Raw genomic sequence first — 16,394 nt, forward strand, 5'->3', positions numbered from 1 at the left:
AACCACACACACTTTTTCTGTCCACACAAAATTAGCCCTGACTGTAATTGCAAACTGAAAATGTTTTAACTAGTATTTGTTCCAAAACTGCTGATGCCTTAACCCAAAAGAGGTAAATAAACATAAATGTGAATAGCACTTTGTACAATGCATTAAAGATGTGAGAATCACAACCATTGCTCTTGATTCATGTTAGCAACTTCTATGTATTTACACAAAAGCTGTGTATTAAGTATAGACGTGGGTGATGATATCTAAACCTTGTGGTGTACATTATAATTTTTTTTTTAAGTTGCCCAGCCATTTGGTGTATGTACCAAGCTACTATAGATTGGTTATCAGTAAAAGAAAATAAAACATCAAAATGTGATGAACCATGTATTGCGTCATATACAGTTGACTGAGGGTTCGTTGATTAAGTTTTTAACAGACATTAACAAGTTAAAAAAATATAAACGGCACCAAGTAAGATGATTATCAACAATTTTGAGTAAGGCCACACTATTTTAATTTCTTGGTTAACGGAATTTTGAAAAAAAAAATTGCTGGATTGGAAAATCAACAGGAAAACAGAATCTCAGAAGAAAGTTCGTACTTTGGTGCACACAATTTCAGGGAGTGAACAGGGTCAGGTGCAAGTTTTCACCCCAGCCTTCTGTTTTCATGATTATTTTGTTGGTAACTAAAAAAATCTGTTTACCAAGAAAGTAAATTGGTGCGGCCTAAGTGAGTTAAATGTAAAAAGTACTAAATGCTAAAATCATTCAATTTAATACATAAAAGCGGATACAATAATGAAATAGAAGCATCCTTGCGCTTATGTACAACAACAAATTCAGCCATTTCATGATTATGAATATTAATGACACCTGGGAAGTGACTGAGATCACTACCTCTCCATGAAGCAAATGTTCATTTTCTCTGATGGTAGTAAAATCGTCTTCGTCACTGCGGGAATGACTCGAGGCTCTCGCTGCTTCACAACAAAGCGCTGAACAATCTGTGGTTGAAGAAGAGATTCATAATGAGTCATTGTGTTATTACAGTAAGAAGTTTATTGCAAGTTCATGCCCGTGGGCTAATTGCAAATACATGGTAAAAACATAAAGAAAAACATACATGCGTCAGTAAACTGTGTCTGACTTTGTTGTAACAATAGGCTACTGGTACTAAATACAATTGTTGGCTATATCTAAAGAAGCGGGTTTGACTTCTTTTTCGGAAGCAGTGGAAGACGAAAAGTCCCACTTTTTCTAGAATTTGTGGGTTCTGTGATTTCAAGAGAAAGGTAGCTTTTTGGTCATCCGTGAGTGTGTAAAAGTAGGGGCACTTCATGGTAACTTGTTTAAATAATTCGGTTCTTTCGTCACTGTTAAATAGACACTTGGAAATAAAATGTTATTATCCCAGGTACCTAATTGGTGTAATACATCAATCATTTGAACAATATTGAACAACATTGAGCAATTGGTTCCTTAGCATACAACCTTGTCTTAACTTACTATTCTATTGAACCATCTGAAATTGTCTTTACTTCATTAACATATCTATCCAGAGTTTTGGTATAAAAACTAGTTCTACCAGATCTTTCTTTAGTCAGTGACGAAAGATAGCGGATGCTGTCTGAAACGTCTGACTGTTTCAAAATTTTATCCAGTTGCTTCGGTAACTATTTTTGGCGTGTCTTATTACCTGGATGTCTAACCTTCATCAGCGCATTTGAACAATACTAAACTCTTGATCCAAGACAAAAAGGCAGCCATACACCTTGCAAATTTTTGCCCAACTTGTTATCTTTGCCATTTTTTTTGCCCTCTTACATCTGAGAACACAGAATCTGGTGAGCATTTAATGCTAACGACTGAAGCTTTATTTCATTCTAAAAAAAAGAAAAGAAAAGAGAGAACTACTCACTTTTGCGAGGAGTACCTGCAGCTCTGTCTCCGCCACTCGTCGTCCTACAAAAGAAATAATCAATTTAACAAATAATCCTAACCTTTATTAAAATAAGAAAAGTATTAAAAGATATACATGTACATCACATATAAATCTCATGATTATAGTTTCATAATTTGATATCTGGATGTCACAAAAGTACTGCTAATTTCTAGAAAATTGAATCAATTTGCAGAAGATATTCATGAGTTCAGATATTCTGTTGAATTATCTAGTTATTGACCTTAAGAAATACCCTGAGAATGAAGAGTATACTAGATCTATTTCCTTCTACAATTCTGTTACTTCATATTGACTTAAATGAACCCATGCCACTGATAAAAAATCTTAAATGATGATGATGTCAACTCTCTTAATTCTGCCAGGTTACCCATGCAGTTACATGTAAGACTACCACATTGGAAATATATGGTGACTTTCATAAAGGCAGGATATTATTAAGGAAATCCTGATGTATATACATTGATGAAGGTTAGACATCCAGGTAGTAAGATACGCAAAAAATGGTTACTCAAGCAACTGGATAAAATTTCGAAACAGTCAGACGTTTCAGACAGCTTCCGCTATCTTTCGTCAGTGACTAAAGAAAGATCTGGTAGAACTAGGTTTTATACCGAAACTCTGAATAGATATGTTAATGAAGGGAAGACAATTTCAGATGGTTCAATAGGATAGTAAGTTAAGACAAGTTTTATGCTAATGAATCAATTAACTCCTGTTGTTTTAGGAGCTAATGTTGTTAACAACAGGAGGAGCTAATGTCTGACTGTTTCGAAATTTTATCCAGTTGCTTGAGTAAATATTTTTGGCGTACCTGATCATGATATTTTTACACTTCAGATAATTCAATTGTTCAAGATATTCTTGAGAAGGCCAATTCTAACACTGCTTTTTAATGTGGCAGTCTTAGGCACACTACCATGCAGGATTATGCAAGTTGAGATTAATATCAACTGAAGTCAGACTTGCCAATACAGCTGCGAGTTCCGAACCCAAACGGCAGGTAGGCGTAGGGATGTGTGTCCTCATAGTCCTCTGCACTCCTGAGCCAGCGCTCTGGCCGGTATTCATCTGGGTCTTTGTACATCTTCGGGTCTCGAGCCATGTGGTAGATACTTACCATCACAGTAGTCTAATCAGACAAAATGGAAAGTAGGGATATGAAATGAGAAGGCTCGCAAAGTAATTATAACATAAACAGATCACATAGTCCTCGGTAAGTACTTTCCACTTGACAATGTTAGTATCATTTTCAGACAAAACAAAACACGAGAAACATCATAGTTTCCCCCTCAGACATTTCTAACTTTAACCAGATTTTCCACCAGTAAGGCCAAACCAATTTAATTTCTTGGTTAACAGATTTTTTGTTGCTGAAATTATAACGGATTTTTTTTCTTCAATTTTAGCAACTCATGAAAACAGTAGGCTTGGGTGAAAACTTGCACCTGACCCTGTTCACTCCCTGAAACTGTGTGCACCAAAGTACAAACTTTCCTCTGAGATTCTGTTGTCATGATGATTTTCCAATCTAGCATTTTTTTTTTCAAAATTCCATTAACCAAGAAATTCAAATGGTGTAGCCTAAGCAAATGATAGTTACAGTCATTTTGTACCTTTGCAGGAATCTCATATCCCATGAGAACAGTGTCCTGTTGAACCACACGTGTCATCACAAATGCAACAGGATACAATCTGTAGCAACAACATTGAAAACAAATTAATCTATCAAAAGGAAATAAAACGAAATTCAGTAAAACAATTAATAAGTACTGTAAATTCCAAGCAATGAAATTCAAATTAGTGTAATTGATATGATTTGCAGATCGCTGGTACACACGGAAGAGCGGCGGATCCCTTTGCACGCGGCGCCTCCATTTTCAGGGAAGAATCTAGCCACACAAACGCGACAAAAACGTTATATCTAATATTATCACATAGATTCAAGAAATAAAACACGTTATATTATGTATTTTCCACTCACTTCTGTATTTAAAATTCTTCCTGTTCCGGTCTACTCCTTATGTTTCGCTATCTCCTGGTATTTCATTTCATAATGTTACATATGTTGTTTTAGTTCGTTCCATTTCGTTCCATTTTGTTCCATTTCGTTCCATTTCGTTCAATTTCGTTCAATTTCGTTCAATTTCGTTCAATTTCGTTCAATTTCGTTCAATTTCGCACTTTTGGGGGACCCAGAAAATGCAGCAAAATCAATACATTTCCCTCCTTCAGGGGGTGAAACTTAATATGGTTTAACGCTCTACTACACTTGGCTATGTGTAAACGAAACTTTTTGTCGGACATCATCTTCAATCAGTTCTTGTTACCTGAGTGTCTCCTTGATGATAGCCTTCATCAGGTGCAGGTTCTTCAGGTGATCCCAGGTCATGACCTCATCCTGACCTATGACCTGCGTGACCTCCTGATACAGCTTGTCCTGCAGGTCAGGTCGGCGACACAGCGCATACAGGGTCCACAGGAGGGTGGTAGAGGTCTGGATTGTGTACATGTTTAAGAATTATTATGATGCTTAAAGGCAACCAAAGCAATAGTAGGGCCCAAAAAATGGAAATTGAAAAAATGCTGAAATTTTAATAGTAATGATATTCATCAATACTGTTTAGCACATTTGTAATAACTTCATACTTTGAGCATTTTAAAACTGCGCAAAACCGTGCTGTACGATGACCCTCTAGTTTCACGAGCCTACAAAAACCCCGGCGAAGATTTTCAGTGAGCTCTCACATCACAACGACGTCATGTTTTTGCAACATGGACGTCGTTATGCATTGTGATAGTGTTGATTGAACTAATCATGTGTAGAAATGACTAAATAAGTTGACTTTCAACATCTGATTTTTGGGCCCTAATATTGCGCGGGTTTCCTTTAAGATGTAAAGACATCTTGTAAACCTAAGCCTTTCTCAGGCCTTCCTACGGGGGTACTAATCATAGAATTCTGCCAAAACAGGGAATCGGCCGGGAGAGTCAATCCGTAGCCTGGTCCCAGTCTATAGGGGTTGGCTTAGGGGTGTTTTACCGGGCCCAGTCTGCTTTATTGAGCCGTTTCTGATAGCTTTTCTACTTCGGCTGCCGTCCTACTTCCGCCGCTGCCCTCGGTGGCGACGTAATTCAATCCAAGGCCGTAAACCAACACCCCGAGCAGCCGCGGGCAAAGCTGTCTGGGCGGGCGGGGGTCACTCCCAACGCCGTAGAGATATCGGGGAGCCCCCGAGGTATGGTTTCCAGGCTAGTCAATCCGCGGAAGGTTTACATTCCCCCTCGGACTACCACTGCAAACTGAAACCCATGGTGGCCAAACTCACAAAATTATTCACCCCCTGCAGCCAGTGTAGTCAGTCTAGTAGAGACTAACGTAAATCCGTCATGTAATTTAAAAGTCTGCCACAATCCGATGCCTAACGTCAAGAAAGTTTCAGATTTGAATACCTTGATATCTGAATCAGTATAGATCTCTTTAAGTACAAGTCAATCTAAAATTGTCTTTACCTTAAATGTTTTATTGCGGGCTGCTCTAGATCTAGCCACGGAGAGGTTAATCAAATGGTATTGGCAATCAATAAAGATAATTATCCAATGTTAAATGTCATCAAGCTTTAGGGCATTCTGCAAAGTTCTTCTGAGTCCTTGTTAAGTAAAGATTGAGGAAATGTCAGTGGCAGCAAGAGGAAGAGAATCCGTAGCCAGGTTGACCTATGCAACAAAGTTGCGGGAGGATCTAAGGTCTAAGGTAAGGTCTACAGTGAAGATTATTATAAGAACAGTTGGTAACCTCTTAAAGGCATCCAGAGCATTTTATGAGGCTTGAAACTTGAATAAAAAACTCCAATTACTAGTCATTCCTACACATAGTAAGTATCAATAACACTATACCATTAAATATCGACATTAAAGGAGCAAAGAAACGATGTCGTTGTGTGGTGAGAACTGACAGAAAATCCAAGCCCAAATAGACTGATCCTGACTGTCCATCACTATCAGCGGTTCGACCATTGAGAGAGTGACTGCATGTCCGTCAAATATTTGCATTTCTATGTTTTAATTTTGCATTTCTACGTTTTGACGGAGGTGGACGGGGCTATGGTATCGGTCTATTTACACTAGGCGCTTGAAACTTAAAGATCACCATGTAGCTTATTTTTGTGCCGCTTTTCAGTACTTTTGATAAGAAATCCGCACGCAAATGTCGTTAACAGTGGCATTAAATGTCAATTTCATAAAGATTACAGCAACTAGAATATTTCCAGTTTTCAAGTCTAATAAAATGCTCTGGGTGTCTGTAAAGTAGAAACGCATTGTCCTTACAGTGTCAATGGCTGCCCCCATCAGTTCAATAGTACTGGCGTAGATTTCTTCCTTTGTGAGTTTTTCACTACTGCTGAGGAGTGACAGGAAGTCCAGGTGCCCGTCATCATCATCACTCCGGGTCTGTCGCTCCTCTGCTCTCCGGAGTTGACGTTCCATCACCTTCTCACCTGTATAGCAGTTACAATGATTATCTTCGCCGAGAGATTATGTTTTCGGTTACTCCAGCTGTTGGGTGGGTCTATATGTATGTATGAGCATAACTCGAGAAACCTTTGATGAATCTTCATGATTTTTAGGAGGTGTGTAGTGGTTGTGCAAAGGCAGGTTAAGTTCAAAAATCATTTACCTGGCGTTTTTCAACAGTACTGCAGCGGAATTTGCATGTTTGTATGTTTGCATGTAGGCAAAAAAGTGACGGAAACGTTGATGGATCTTCCAATAACATCAGATCAAGTACATATGGAACAATTGGATCTCTCCTTATGCATTCACGTTTTTTCTCACCTCAATGCCTGCCATAGGCTAATTTGGTTCTTTTGTTCACCGCTTTCTGATTTGAAAAACAAACAAAAAAGATTTATTCACTTGTAGTCTACCATTCCGGATATTAACTTAATGTTTTCAGTCTTCCCAGTTGTTCTTAGACTAGTTTTCATTAATGCATTAAAAGCCCAAATCAAATTGTTTGACATGTTAAGCAACCTGGCACAGGTAACAATGTTAACTTTGCTGCTTTTAGCAGCATTTTGGTCCATAAGGGGTTTCTCATTCCTCTTGTTGGTCACCCGTCTTACCAAAATTTGGGTACACCCCTATGTTCCCACACCAATTCGTTCCTACACCACCTAACCCTAGGCTCTACCAGCTTCTGCGGGTCGCTGGGAAAATAGTAGAAATTGGCCAAATAGAGTCAACTGTATGAAGGGGGTCGGCTATGGAGATAGGGTCCAATATTGCAACCCTGGATGGGAATGTTATCCTTCATGGCTTAAGTCCCCCGGCAAATGTTCTCTCTATAGCCGACGCGGTTAGTCTGGTAGAGACTAACCTAACCCTGACATAGGGGTGTCTGAATGTTAGTGTGTCGAAACATAGTGGAATCAAAACATAGGGGAATCAAAACATAGGGATGTCAAAACGACATTGGGGTTATCCCCCCAAAGAAGGTAATTATTTCCCTTGCGGTCTCATTCATGAGTTTTTTTTTTGGCCCATAGGCTTACATGTTACAGAACGTGTTTTACATGGGTGCGTTAGTAATGAAGCTATTCTCTGTTGAGCACATTTACCCTAGATCATGTGAAAAATTGCCAACTTCCAGTTGGCATACAATTCCTTTTCATGCCAATCACAAACTACACTTAGCTACACCCCCCAAAATGACGCTTTCCAGCTGAAGAGCGCACGACCGCATCACCGACAATGGCGGGCTGTGGACGTCCAACCTCGCGCGTGGCTGTCGAACTTGACCTGTTAATTTTTCAGTTACAAACAAGCTTTCATCAGTTTGACGCTTGAGATCAGTTGGGCTGGCCAAAAGGGAATTTCCCACCGATATAAACACTCGTTCATGCAGCCGTTATTTTTGTGGGTACGGACTATTTAACCCACTCGGAGTAATACAGGAATGAGACCTCAAGCAAGTAATACTAACATGAGCACTCACCTATCTGGAAAACTGTGCTCCAAGCCTTTTGATGCTTTTGCCAGCTCTTTGTGTTGAAGAGTTTTTGTAGCCCTGCGTCTGGGATCATCACATCATTAGCTGTGGTTAACACGTTATGCATGCTGTCGATAAAGTCTCGAGCATCGTCAGGAATATCATCCTGAAGTAGACCCATTCGCTCGTTGAACAAAATAGCTGAGATTGCTGAAATAAGAAATGTGCAGGTTTGACTGAATGTTACGTTATACGGAAATCTTTATTGGCACAACAAAAGTACAGCGACTTTCGTAAGGTCTTTTACAACTATACATGCAAACAATGGTATACAAAATGATTTACCTACACAGTAAGGGTTGTCTCTTTCTAGAATGTATTTGAATCTATAGAATGGAATGTATCAAATTCTGTTGAGCAAGCGGAAAGAAGGTTGAATAGCTTTGAGCGTTTATCATAATTCCGTGGACAATCTAGGATAAAGTGTTTTTCATCTTCAATATCTGGAATATAAATGGTCAGCTTGACTCAGTAGTATAGCGAAGAATCTGATTTGACATACGAGCTGAAGATCTAGAGGTCAACGACTTCCAACGCTTTGCTGGTTTGTTACGCCCAGGGGAAGGGCGGTTTACCGGCTATTGCGGATACAGATCCAGAGACTTCTTGTGTTTAAGTTAACATACAAATGGTTTTAAGGGGTCCACCATTCTGTAGTGTCTGTAGAAATTCTTTTAAAGGCAACCAAAGCAATATTAGGGACCAATAAATGGAAATAAAAAAATTCTGAAATCATTATTGTAGTGACATTTACTAACACTCTCTAGCACATTTGCGTAAAAAGTTCATACTTTGAGCATTTTCAAACCCTGCAAAAACATGCTTTACGATGATCCCCTTAGTTTCGTGAGCCTACAAAACCCCCGGCGACGTTTTTTATTGAGGTCTCACACAAGAACGAAGTCATATTTTTGCATCATGGACGTCACTTTACATTGTGATAGTGTTGTTTAATTAAACTATACAAGGAGGTTTAATAGAGTATTATTTATTGAACCTCCTTGAACTAATCATGTATAGAAATGACTAAATAAATTGACTTTCAAAATCCAATTTTCGGGCCCTAAAATTGCTTGGGTTGCCTTTAAAAGGGACTTACACTCCAGAGCCCACTTGAAGAGTTCATTTTCAAGGTCCAGCACTTCTGTCCCGTCTGCGCCTGCTCTGATGGACAGGATGTGCTGAATCATCTCAGACGCTACGTCATCAACTTTACCAACGGTCCTCGCCACGTTCTGGGGCCGCAGCAGCAGACGACTGATCACCGTACGGTTCTTGTGCCATAGCTTGTCATTGCTAAAAAAAGCAATCGTTATGATAGAAGAAGTAGAACTTTATTGCACGACAATTGTACATGGTACAAAGTATGGCAAGAATTCTTAAACATAAATATAGAATAAAACTTAACATCCTAATTACTAATACAATAAGGCCTAGCATACATTTTTGATATAGTGTTATAATCAAGTGGGGCTAATTATTGGTTTCGGTACTTTTTCTGATGATAAAGCAGTCGTTTAAATATTTACCTATTTTTGCATTGTGGGGATTGTTGCATTTAAATATATACTCAAAACAGTCTGTAACATCGAGACCCTTAAAACTTGTTGTACTTGTTTTGAGAAATGTGAATAACTTATTACGTATATGTAAGCATCATATTTAGAGCACTTCGTGACAAAGTGAAATTCATCTTCAATTTCCATTGGACAAAATTAGCAAAACCTTTGGTCAGGGGCTGCATGTAATATCTACCCGTCTCTATTTTCAACTTATGACTACTGATTCTTAACTGAGTTATCACTTTACGAATATCAAACTTATCTATATCATCAGGGTATTTTTCTTGCTCATGATATGTTTAAGTTCCTTTCCCCCTGTTTCTTCCCGCACCAGATGGTGTGTAGAGTGGCACCCCATATCCGTTTCAGTAGCCCCTGGGCCACACAACTTTGTGCAATCACTCACAGCAGAGGGCTAGTCCGCTGGTATACGTAGCGATGTGTGTTTATCTACCATACTATTTCCCTATGACTCGGCCTGGGATCAAACTCACGACCTACTGTTTGCAAGGTGAACACTTTACCCACTAGGCCATTACCACGGTATAACATGTATAATGAGTCTTAAAAAACATTTTTTGGGGCCTTTTAATCCTGACAGCCAGATATCATTATTGCTACAACTAATAAAGACATAAGTGGTCAGGACTGTGTCGAGAACGACAGTTATGTTGAAATGATACGTCGGACAGTGACAGTCACTATATAATGTAACTTTCTGTTCTACCCTCTACTGAAGGCTATATCATTGGTTCAAGAGCACTATGTGTCCTCCGCCAGTGGATCTAACCTTACAGTCTAATGGACGTACTGGAGCCCTCGTACTTTGGAGAGACTGTGTCCAACCTGTCATAATAACATTGAGAACGAATTCCACTTCATAAGTGGATTGTCCAACCTATGACAATAACCGGCAGAAATTGTTTAAATCGATTGTATGTAACTCCGGTAAAATGCCACATAGCAAGACAGAGATATTCAATATGATATTGTCCTGCTCTGTTCATATAGCTACCTGTATGTAGGCTAGGCCAATTTATATACAACTCTATGCAAAAACGAGACATTATTTTACATTCCTGACACAGAATACTATCATCGTTATCATTACATTGTATACTGTATTAGCCATTAGAATGCACATTATTAGATCGATTGTTATTCATGTTATAGATAAGTTCTTTGAAATTGTTAAATATTAGAAATAGTCGATTGTTATGTATCTACAAATTGCCATACATTGTACCCGTTACAATTGTCGCGCAATAAAGTTCTTCTTCTTCTTCTTACTTATGAATGCACATATAAGCACTGATAATGAAGAAGAAGAACTCAAACCTGAGAATAATTCCCATCGCCTTCCCAGCGCCCTCCCGGTACAGCCTCCATGGTTTCACGTCAATCCGTTCCGGGTACTTTCCCTCCGATTTGAAGAGTTCGCGCGCTGCGTCCGGGTCACAGAGGTGGACCATATCAAAGCTCCCGATTTTATTCCTTCATGAATACATTAATTGGCACCAAATTCACGTGACATCAACTTTCATCACTCAAACAAACGGGGATACCCTATTACTATGTAATAGTTAGATCCCGAGATCTGGGTGTCTTAGTGGATTTGGTACTGCTCCGCCCACCCGAGGAGTTGTTGTAAATCCACTAAGACACCCAGATCTCGGGATCTAACTACTGTATTTTAAAACCCGACAGTCTTTACGAAGCAAATAATAATAAATGCATATAAATATTAAAAAGGACATGCAGTTTTGTTGACTTGAAGGTGCTTGAGGTGAAATGCAAGAGGAAGAAATTGAAATGTAGAACCTCCTTGACCAGACCATGACAAATCTTCTAGCACCTCTGACGTGGTGGGACCAGTGTTGTGTGTTACTGGTAATTATAAGTCAATTTATTCGTTACCTAGTACACCCCTACCCATTGGGAGGCCACACTATGTGGATTTAGTCACAAGAAATTCACGCTCCTGATTGGCTGAGGAAAGACGGCCGGGTTCTAACACGTTAACGAACATTGTGTTATAAAGACCTTCTCAAGATATTGTCTTGAACACCTGAATATTTGAAGTGTACATACCTGAGAACTAAATATATACATGGTGTACCACGTTTGTTATTTTTTAGGCCTCTTATGAGAATCTCCTCCTGGACTAGTGATAAAATTTGTTCCAATAGAGATGTATGAATATTGTGTAGAAGTGGCATGTTGCCGTTTACAGACTGTATGATAATAATGAATTGCAGTTTTTTTAATAAACAGACTTTTTAAACTTTGTAGTGATATTTCTCACCTCCAAATGGGGCCATACTCTTTGAACACTGTGCCAAACTGTATATGGGTATTTAACCGCGCTTCTTTGGAGAGTGCACCCATCCACCACGCTGCCAGGACCCTCAGAGATGGAGGCACCGCTCCCAGCGGCTGCGGCAGAGCTGAGAAGGGCTTCGCTGTTTCCCGCTGTTCGGGAGAGGCTGCTTCAGACCCAGATGAATGTTTGTGGCTCGGAGTCTGACATCTAACCAGTCCTAACAACACAGGTTACAGGTCATTAAAGGCACCCAGAGCATTTTATGAGGCTTGAAAATTGGAAATATTCTAGTTGCTGTAATCTTTATGAAATTGACATTTAATGCCACTGTTTACCACATTTGCGTGATGATTTCTTATCAAAAGAGCTCAAAAGCGGCACAAAAAAAGCTACATTGTGATCTTTTAGTTTCACGCGCCTAGTGTAAATAGACCGATACCATAGCCCCGCTCACCTCCGTCAAAACGTAGAAATGCAAAATTAAAACATAACAGTGCAAATATTTCACGAACATGCAGTCACTCTCTCATTGGTAGAACCGCTAATTATGATGGACAGTCAGGATCAGTATATTTGGCCTTGGATTTTCTATCAGTTTTCACCACACAACGACATCGTATCTTTGCTCATTTAATGTCGATATGTAATGGTATAGTGTTATTGAAACTTACTATGTGTAGGAATGACTAGTAATTGGAATTTTTCATTCAAGTTTCAAGCCTCATAAAATGCTCTATATGCCTTTCATAGCCCTTGCGTTTTAATTGTGTGTTTACGGGTTTCACCATATAATATGCTGTAGACTGTAAGCAAACAAAAAGGCTTTTGAGCTACTTGGCGGATTGAACCTTGCACAGGGTATGTAACGTAACGTTACCAATCATGGTCCAACTTATTGAAAACGTCATTTATATGAAAACCGCGCGGACGTGGTTGACGTGGCCTGCGTGCCGATTTGAGCTTATCATGAATAAAGAAAGGTTCAAACAAACAAACACAGCCAAATGTTAAACCCATGGGAAGAAATATCAGCTCTTCTATAAAGAGAAAAAAAATGCTTGTTGTGTAAGTTTTTCTCCGCCCGTTTAACGCCGTGCGAGCATGTATTTATACTGAAGAATTGTGCTAGGGTTACCTATTATGGTCCACCTCACTCGGTTACCTTCTAGCGGTCTACTTGAAGAAAATAGATCAGAAAAAAATTGCACATAAGTTGTTCAAAGTAGTCTACAGGCAGATAACAGTAAAGTCACTATGGTTGTCCCACCGCATGCTTGACGCGATGGAAGAAAACAATGATGTGCCATAAATCTTAACCACGCCGAGCGGCGATAACGCATTTCAATAATGTTTTGACCCGCGAAAATGTGGCGTACGTGAGGGGGGTCGCTGGGTTGTATCAAACCTTCCTAAAACTAGTAAGAATTTCAAACCTTGAATCACCACAGATAATGTGAATAACAAAGAAAGGTTTAATTTCAGCTACTTTAAAAAGATACTAGCTATCGTGAGAGTTATTAAAAAATGATGAAGTGCGCGGTGTCAAATTACATATGGAATAGGTCATGCATGACGCTTTCAGGTGACTTGTTGTTGTAACTTCAGGAGTTTCTTCTGTCGTGTCCCTGGGTATAAACCCATTTCATTGACTTGCATAAAGGGAAGTCGTGACTAAGGCTCATACTTACGCTTTTTATTCCTCATGGGAACTGGCTTTTGTATAATACACCTCACACGTTTGCATGACCCAAAGTGGACCATAATTGGTAATAACACCATAAATGGTTAGCCGTTACGTTACAAATTGCCAGACAGCTTTTCTACGGTGTTCCGAGTACTCATAACATGAATAAATCATTTGGTCCCTGACGTTACAGTTAAGTTGCACAGGGATGTTACACCGTACCTTGTGACGTGACTCCTCGGCGTGTGTGCAGCCACCTGCCGACAATACCCCACGAGAACCGCTGCTTTAGCGCCCAGATCCTAAGCATCACCTCTATATATGTATATACTAGTGAGAACCGTACGACTACGTGCCTTGACTTATCTTCGCTCAAAGTTACAAACAAACGCCCACTAGCACGTACATCGTGTTTATTTTTAGCTTCCAACTCATGACTTCCAACTCATAGCCTTTGACCTGTATTTGAACAACAACGTGCCTTGACTTATCTTCACTCAAACTCCCACTAGAACATCGTGTCTATTTTTAGCTCATGACTCATGACTTCCAACTCATACCTTTTGACCTACATTTGTTTACATAAAGGTGACGTTGTGGTGCCTAAAGGAAAGAGGTCAAGGACCATTGCGGTCAGAAAGAAACTTACGGGACCTAAGGAAGCTCGCAGCGAATCGGACAAAGTGGAAGCGACTGAAGGAAGACTGAATGCGGCTACAGGATGTTTCGACTACTGCAGCAGCAGAAAACAGTGGACTACTACTGTGGTGCCTGTTCGACGTAACTGACTAGATCTTAATCTTACTTGCAAGGTAACCATTCTCCACGACCGGTTCGGGGTATTTTACCGACCCCAGTCGACTGGAATACTTTGATTTACTACAGTGAACGTAAATTTGTGACAGTCTATCTTGCCAGGTGGTCTTTCTTAAATTATTACCACCGGTCCGAACAAACTTATCAAAACCAACACCATAACTTATCCCCCATGTGCACTAAAGACTCATTGTGTTGCGCGGCATGTGGCGTGTCTCCTTGGTGCAGTGGTAGGGCCCCTGAGTTCGAATCCGGGCATGTCCGTAGCTAGGGGGGGGGGGGGTTCGGACGAACCCCCCCATTGGCTTGAAGGTCCACTTTCACAGGCTTGAGGGTCCACTTTTTAATGTTCAAGATTTTTTTTCAAGGTGGACTTTATTGTATCACCAGCAATGCCACAGAGGCTAGGATCCTAGAGAGAACTTTGTCTCTGATTTTTTCTCTGAAATTCTCTCAAAAACATAGGAAATGCCCTTTCAGAAGGTTCAATTCTTAGAATTTGAAACGCTCAAGGGTCCACTTTTTAACGTGCAAGGTTTTTTTTCCAAGGTATCACCAACGGAGCTGAAATCCTAGAAAAACTGCAAACTTTGTCTCTGATTTCTTTCTTTGAAATCCTCTAAAAAACACAGGAAATGCCATATCAGGAGGTTCAAATTTTGAAATTTCCCAGGGGGGGCATACATCCCTAGGAAGCTCGCGCCTGCGGCGCTAGCTGGTCCCTTAAACATTAAAAAGAACCCCCCCATTCTAAATCCTGGCTACGGGCATGCCGGGGTTCCCTGATTTGTCCCGTTGAAGTTGTGCCTTCTGGAAAGGCACTTTACACAACTTTCCTCACTTCACTCAGGTGTAAATGAGTACCTAGCTTCTGTTAGGGACGTCCCTGGGATAGAACGTTAAATGGAGGCCCCGTGTTTGGGGAGAGCCACACCTCGAGCACGTTAAAGAACCCACCACACTTATCGAAAGGAGTAGGGGTCCATCCCGGTGCGAGTGGTTCAAAACCAACAGTCCTATGACCGTACATGGGTTCGACCGTAGTAATAGCCTCAGCAACCCTGGCATGTACATACCAAACCAATAAATAAATAGAATATTACCGCTGGCCCGAGCAAACTAATTGAAACCAACACCATAAGAGGGCCTGCATGCCCCTTCTCCGTAAGGCGTAATCAGGCCGTTTAAGACTTCGTAATCCGTAATCAGCCACCCAAAATCAACGTAATTCGTAATCAGTACATTGGCCGTAACGCGTAATTGGTCACTTTGATTCTACGTAAACCGTAGGCAGTAACCTTTATGCAACGTAAAATGTAATCTACTAGCAAAACGTAGGCTTATTTCCAGCAAAGTCTCCCGGCAAAGTTGCCCCTCAAAATGCAGGAAATAGCATTTCAGAGGGTAAAGATCTCAAAATTTTCCCGTGAAACATGCGCCCAGACCCACTTAGTATTGTCGCGCCTCTGGTAAAAAATATGTTCTGAGGGCGTCACCCCCAAATATCAAGCTGGAATCATCGTGTTTTTTTCAATCAAAAAGATGCCATAAAACATAGCTTAGATAACCGGCCAAATGTGCCCCTTAAAATGCAGGAAATAGCGTTTCAAAGGGTAAAGATTTCAAAATTTTCACGGGGTGCACGCCCTCGGGCCCACCTGCGATTGTTACATGTATGCCTCCGGCGAAAATATGTCGGGAGGGCAAACAATCTAGCCGAAACCCTTGTGTACTTTGCGCTATAAGTGCAGATATTGCCCCTCAAAATGTATTTGAGCGGGTCGAGATTTTACCATTTCCCCGGCCGCGGCGGCCGGGTATTCTCTCGGATCCACGCACCTACAATCGCCGGGCCGCTCCGGCGCGATCATATGTCGGGACTCGGGGCATCGCGCACCATACCATTAAACTCTTGTATATTCTTTTCACTTATAGATATGTCCATCAAACATAGCTTAGTGTAACAGCAAAATTTGGCACTCAAAATCAAGGTTATAGCGT

General features: G+C 40.3%; 1 protein-coding gene across 1 annotated transcript; it reads right to left on the bottom strand.

Annotated features, from left to right (window-relative positions):
- Window positions 1–873: 873 nt before the first annotated feature.
- LOC136444294 (cholesterol side-chain cleavage enzyme, mitochondrial-like) lies at window positions 874–13,887 on the bottom strand. Its single transcript, XM_066441807.1, has 11 exons — window positions 13,800–13,887; window positions 11,876–12,110; window positions 10,909–11,064; window positions 9,108–9,304; window positions 7,955–8,158; window positions 6,286–6,455; window positions 4,287–4,453; window positions 3,573–3,651; window positions 2,926–3,088; window positions 1,915–1,958; window positions 874–1,000 (listed from the first exon to the last, which is right to left on the bottom strand). The coding sequence occupies exons 1-11, from the start codon at window positions 13,885–13,887 to the stop codon at window positions 890–892; spliced, it is 1,614 nt and encodes a 537-aa protein (XP_066297904.1). The 3' UTR covers window positions 874–889.
- Window positions 13,888–16,394: the final 2,507 nt, after the last annotated feature.

Source organism: Branchiostoma lanceolatum, chromosome 11 (genome assembly GCF_035083965.1).
Source record: "Branchiostoma lanceolatum isolate klBraLanc5 chromosome 11, klBraLanc5.hap2, whole genome shotgun sequence".
Classification (NCBI taxonomy): Eukaryota; Metazoa; Chordata; class Leptocardii; order Amphioxiformes; family Branchiostomatidae; genus Branchiostoma; species Branchiostoma lanceolatum.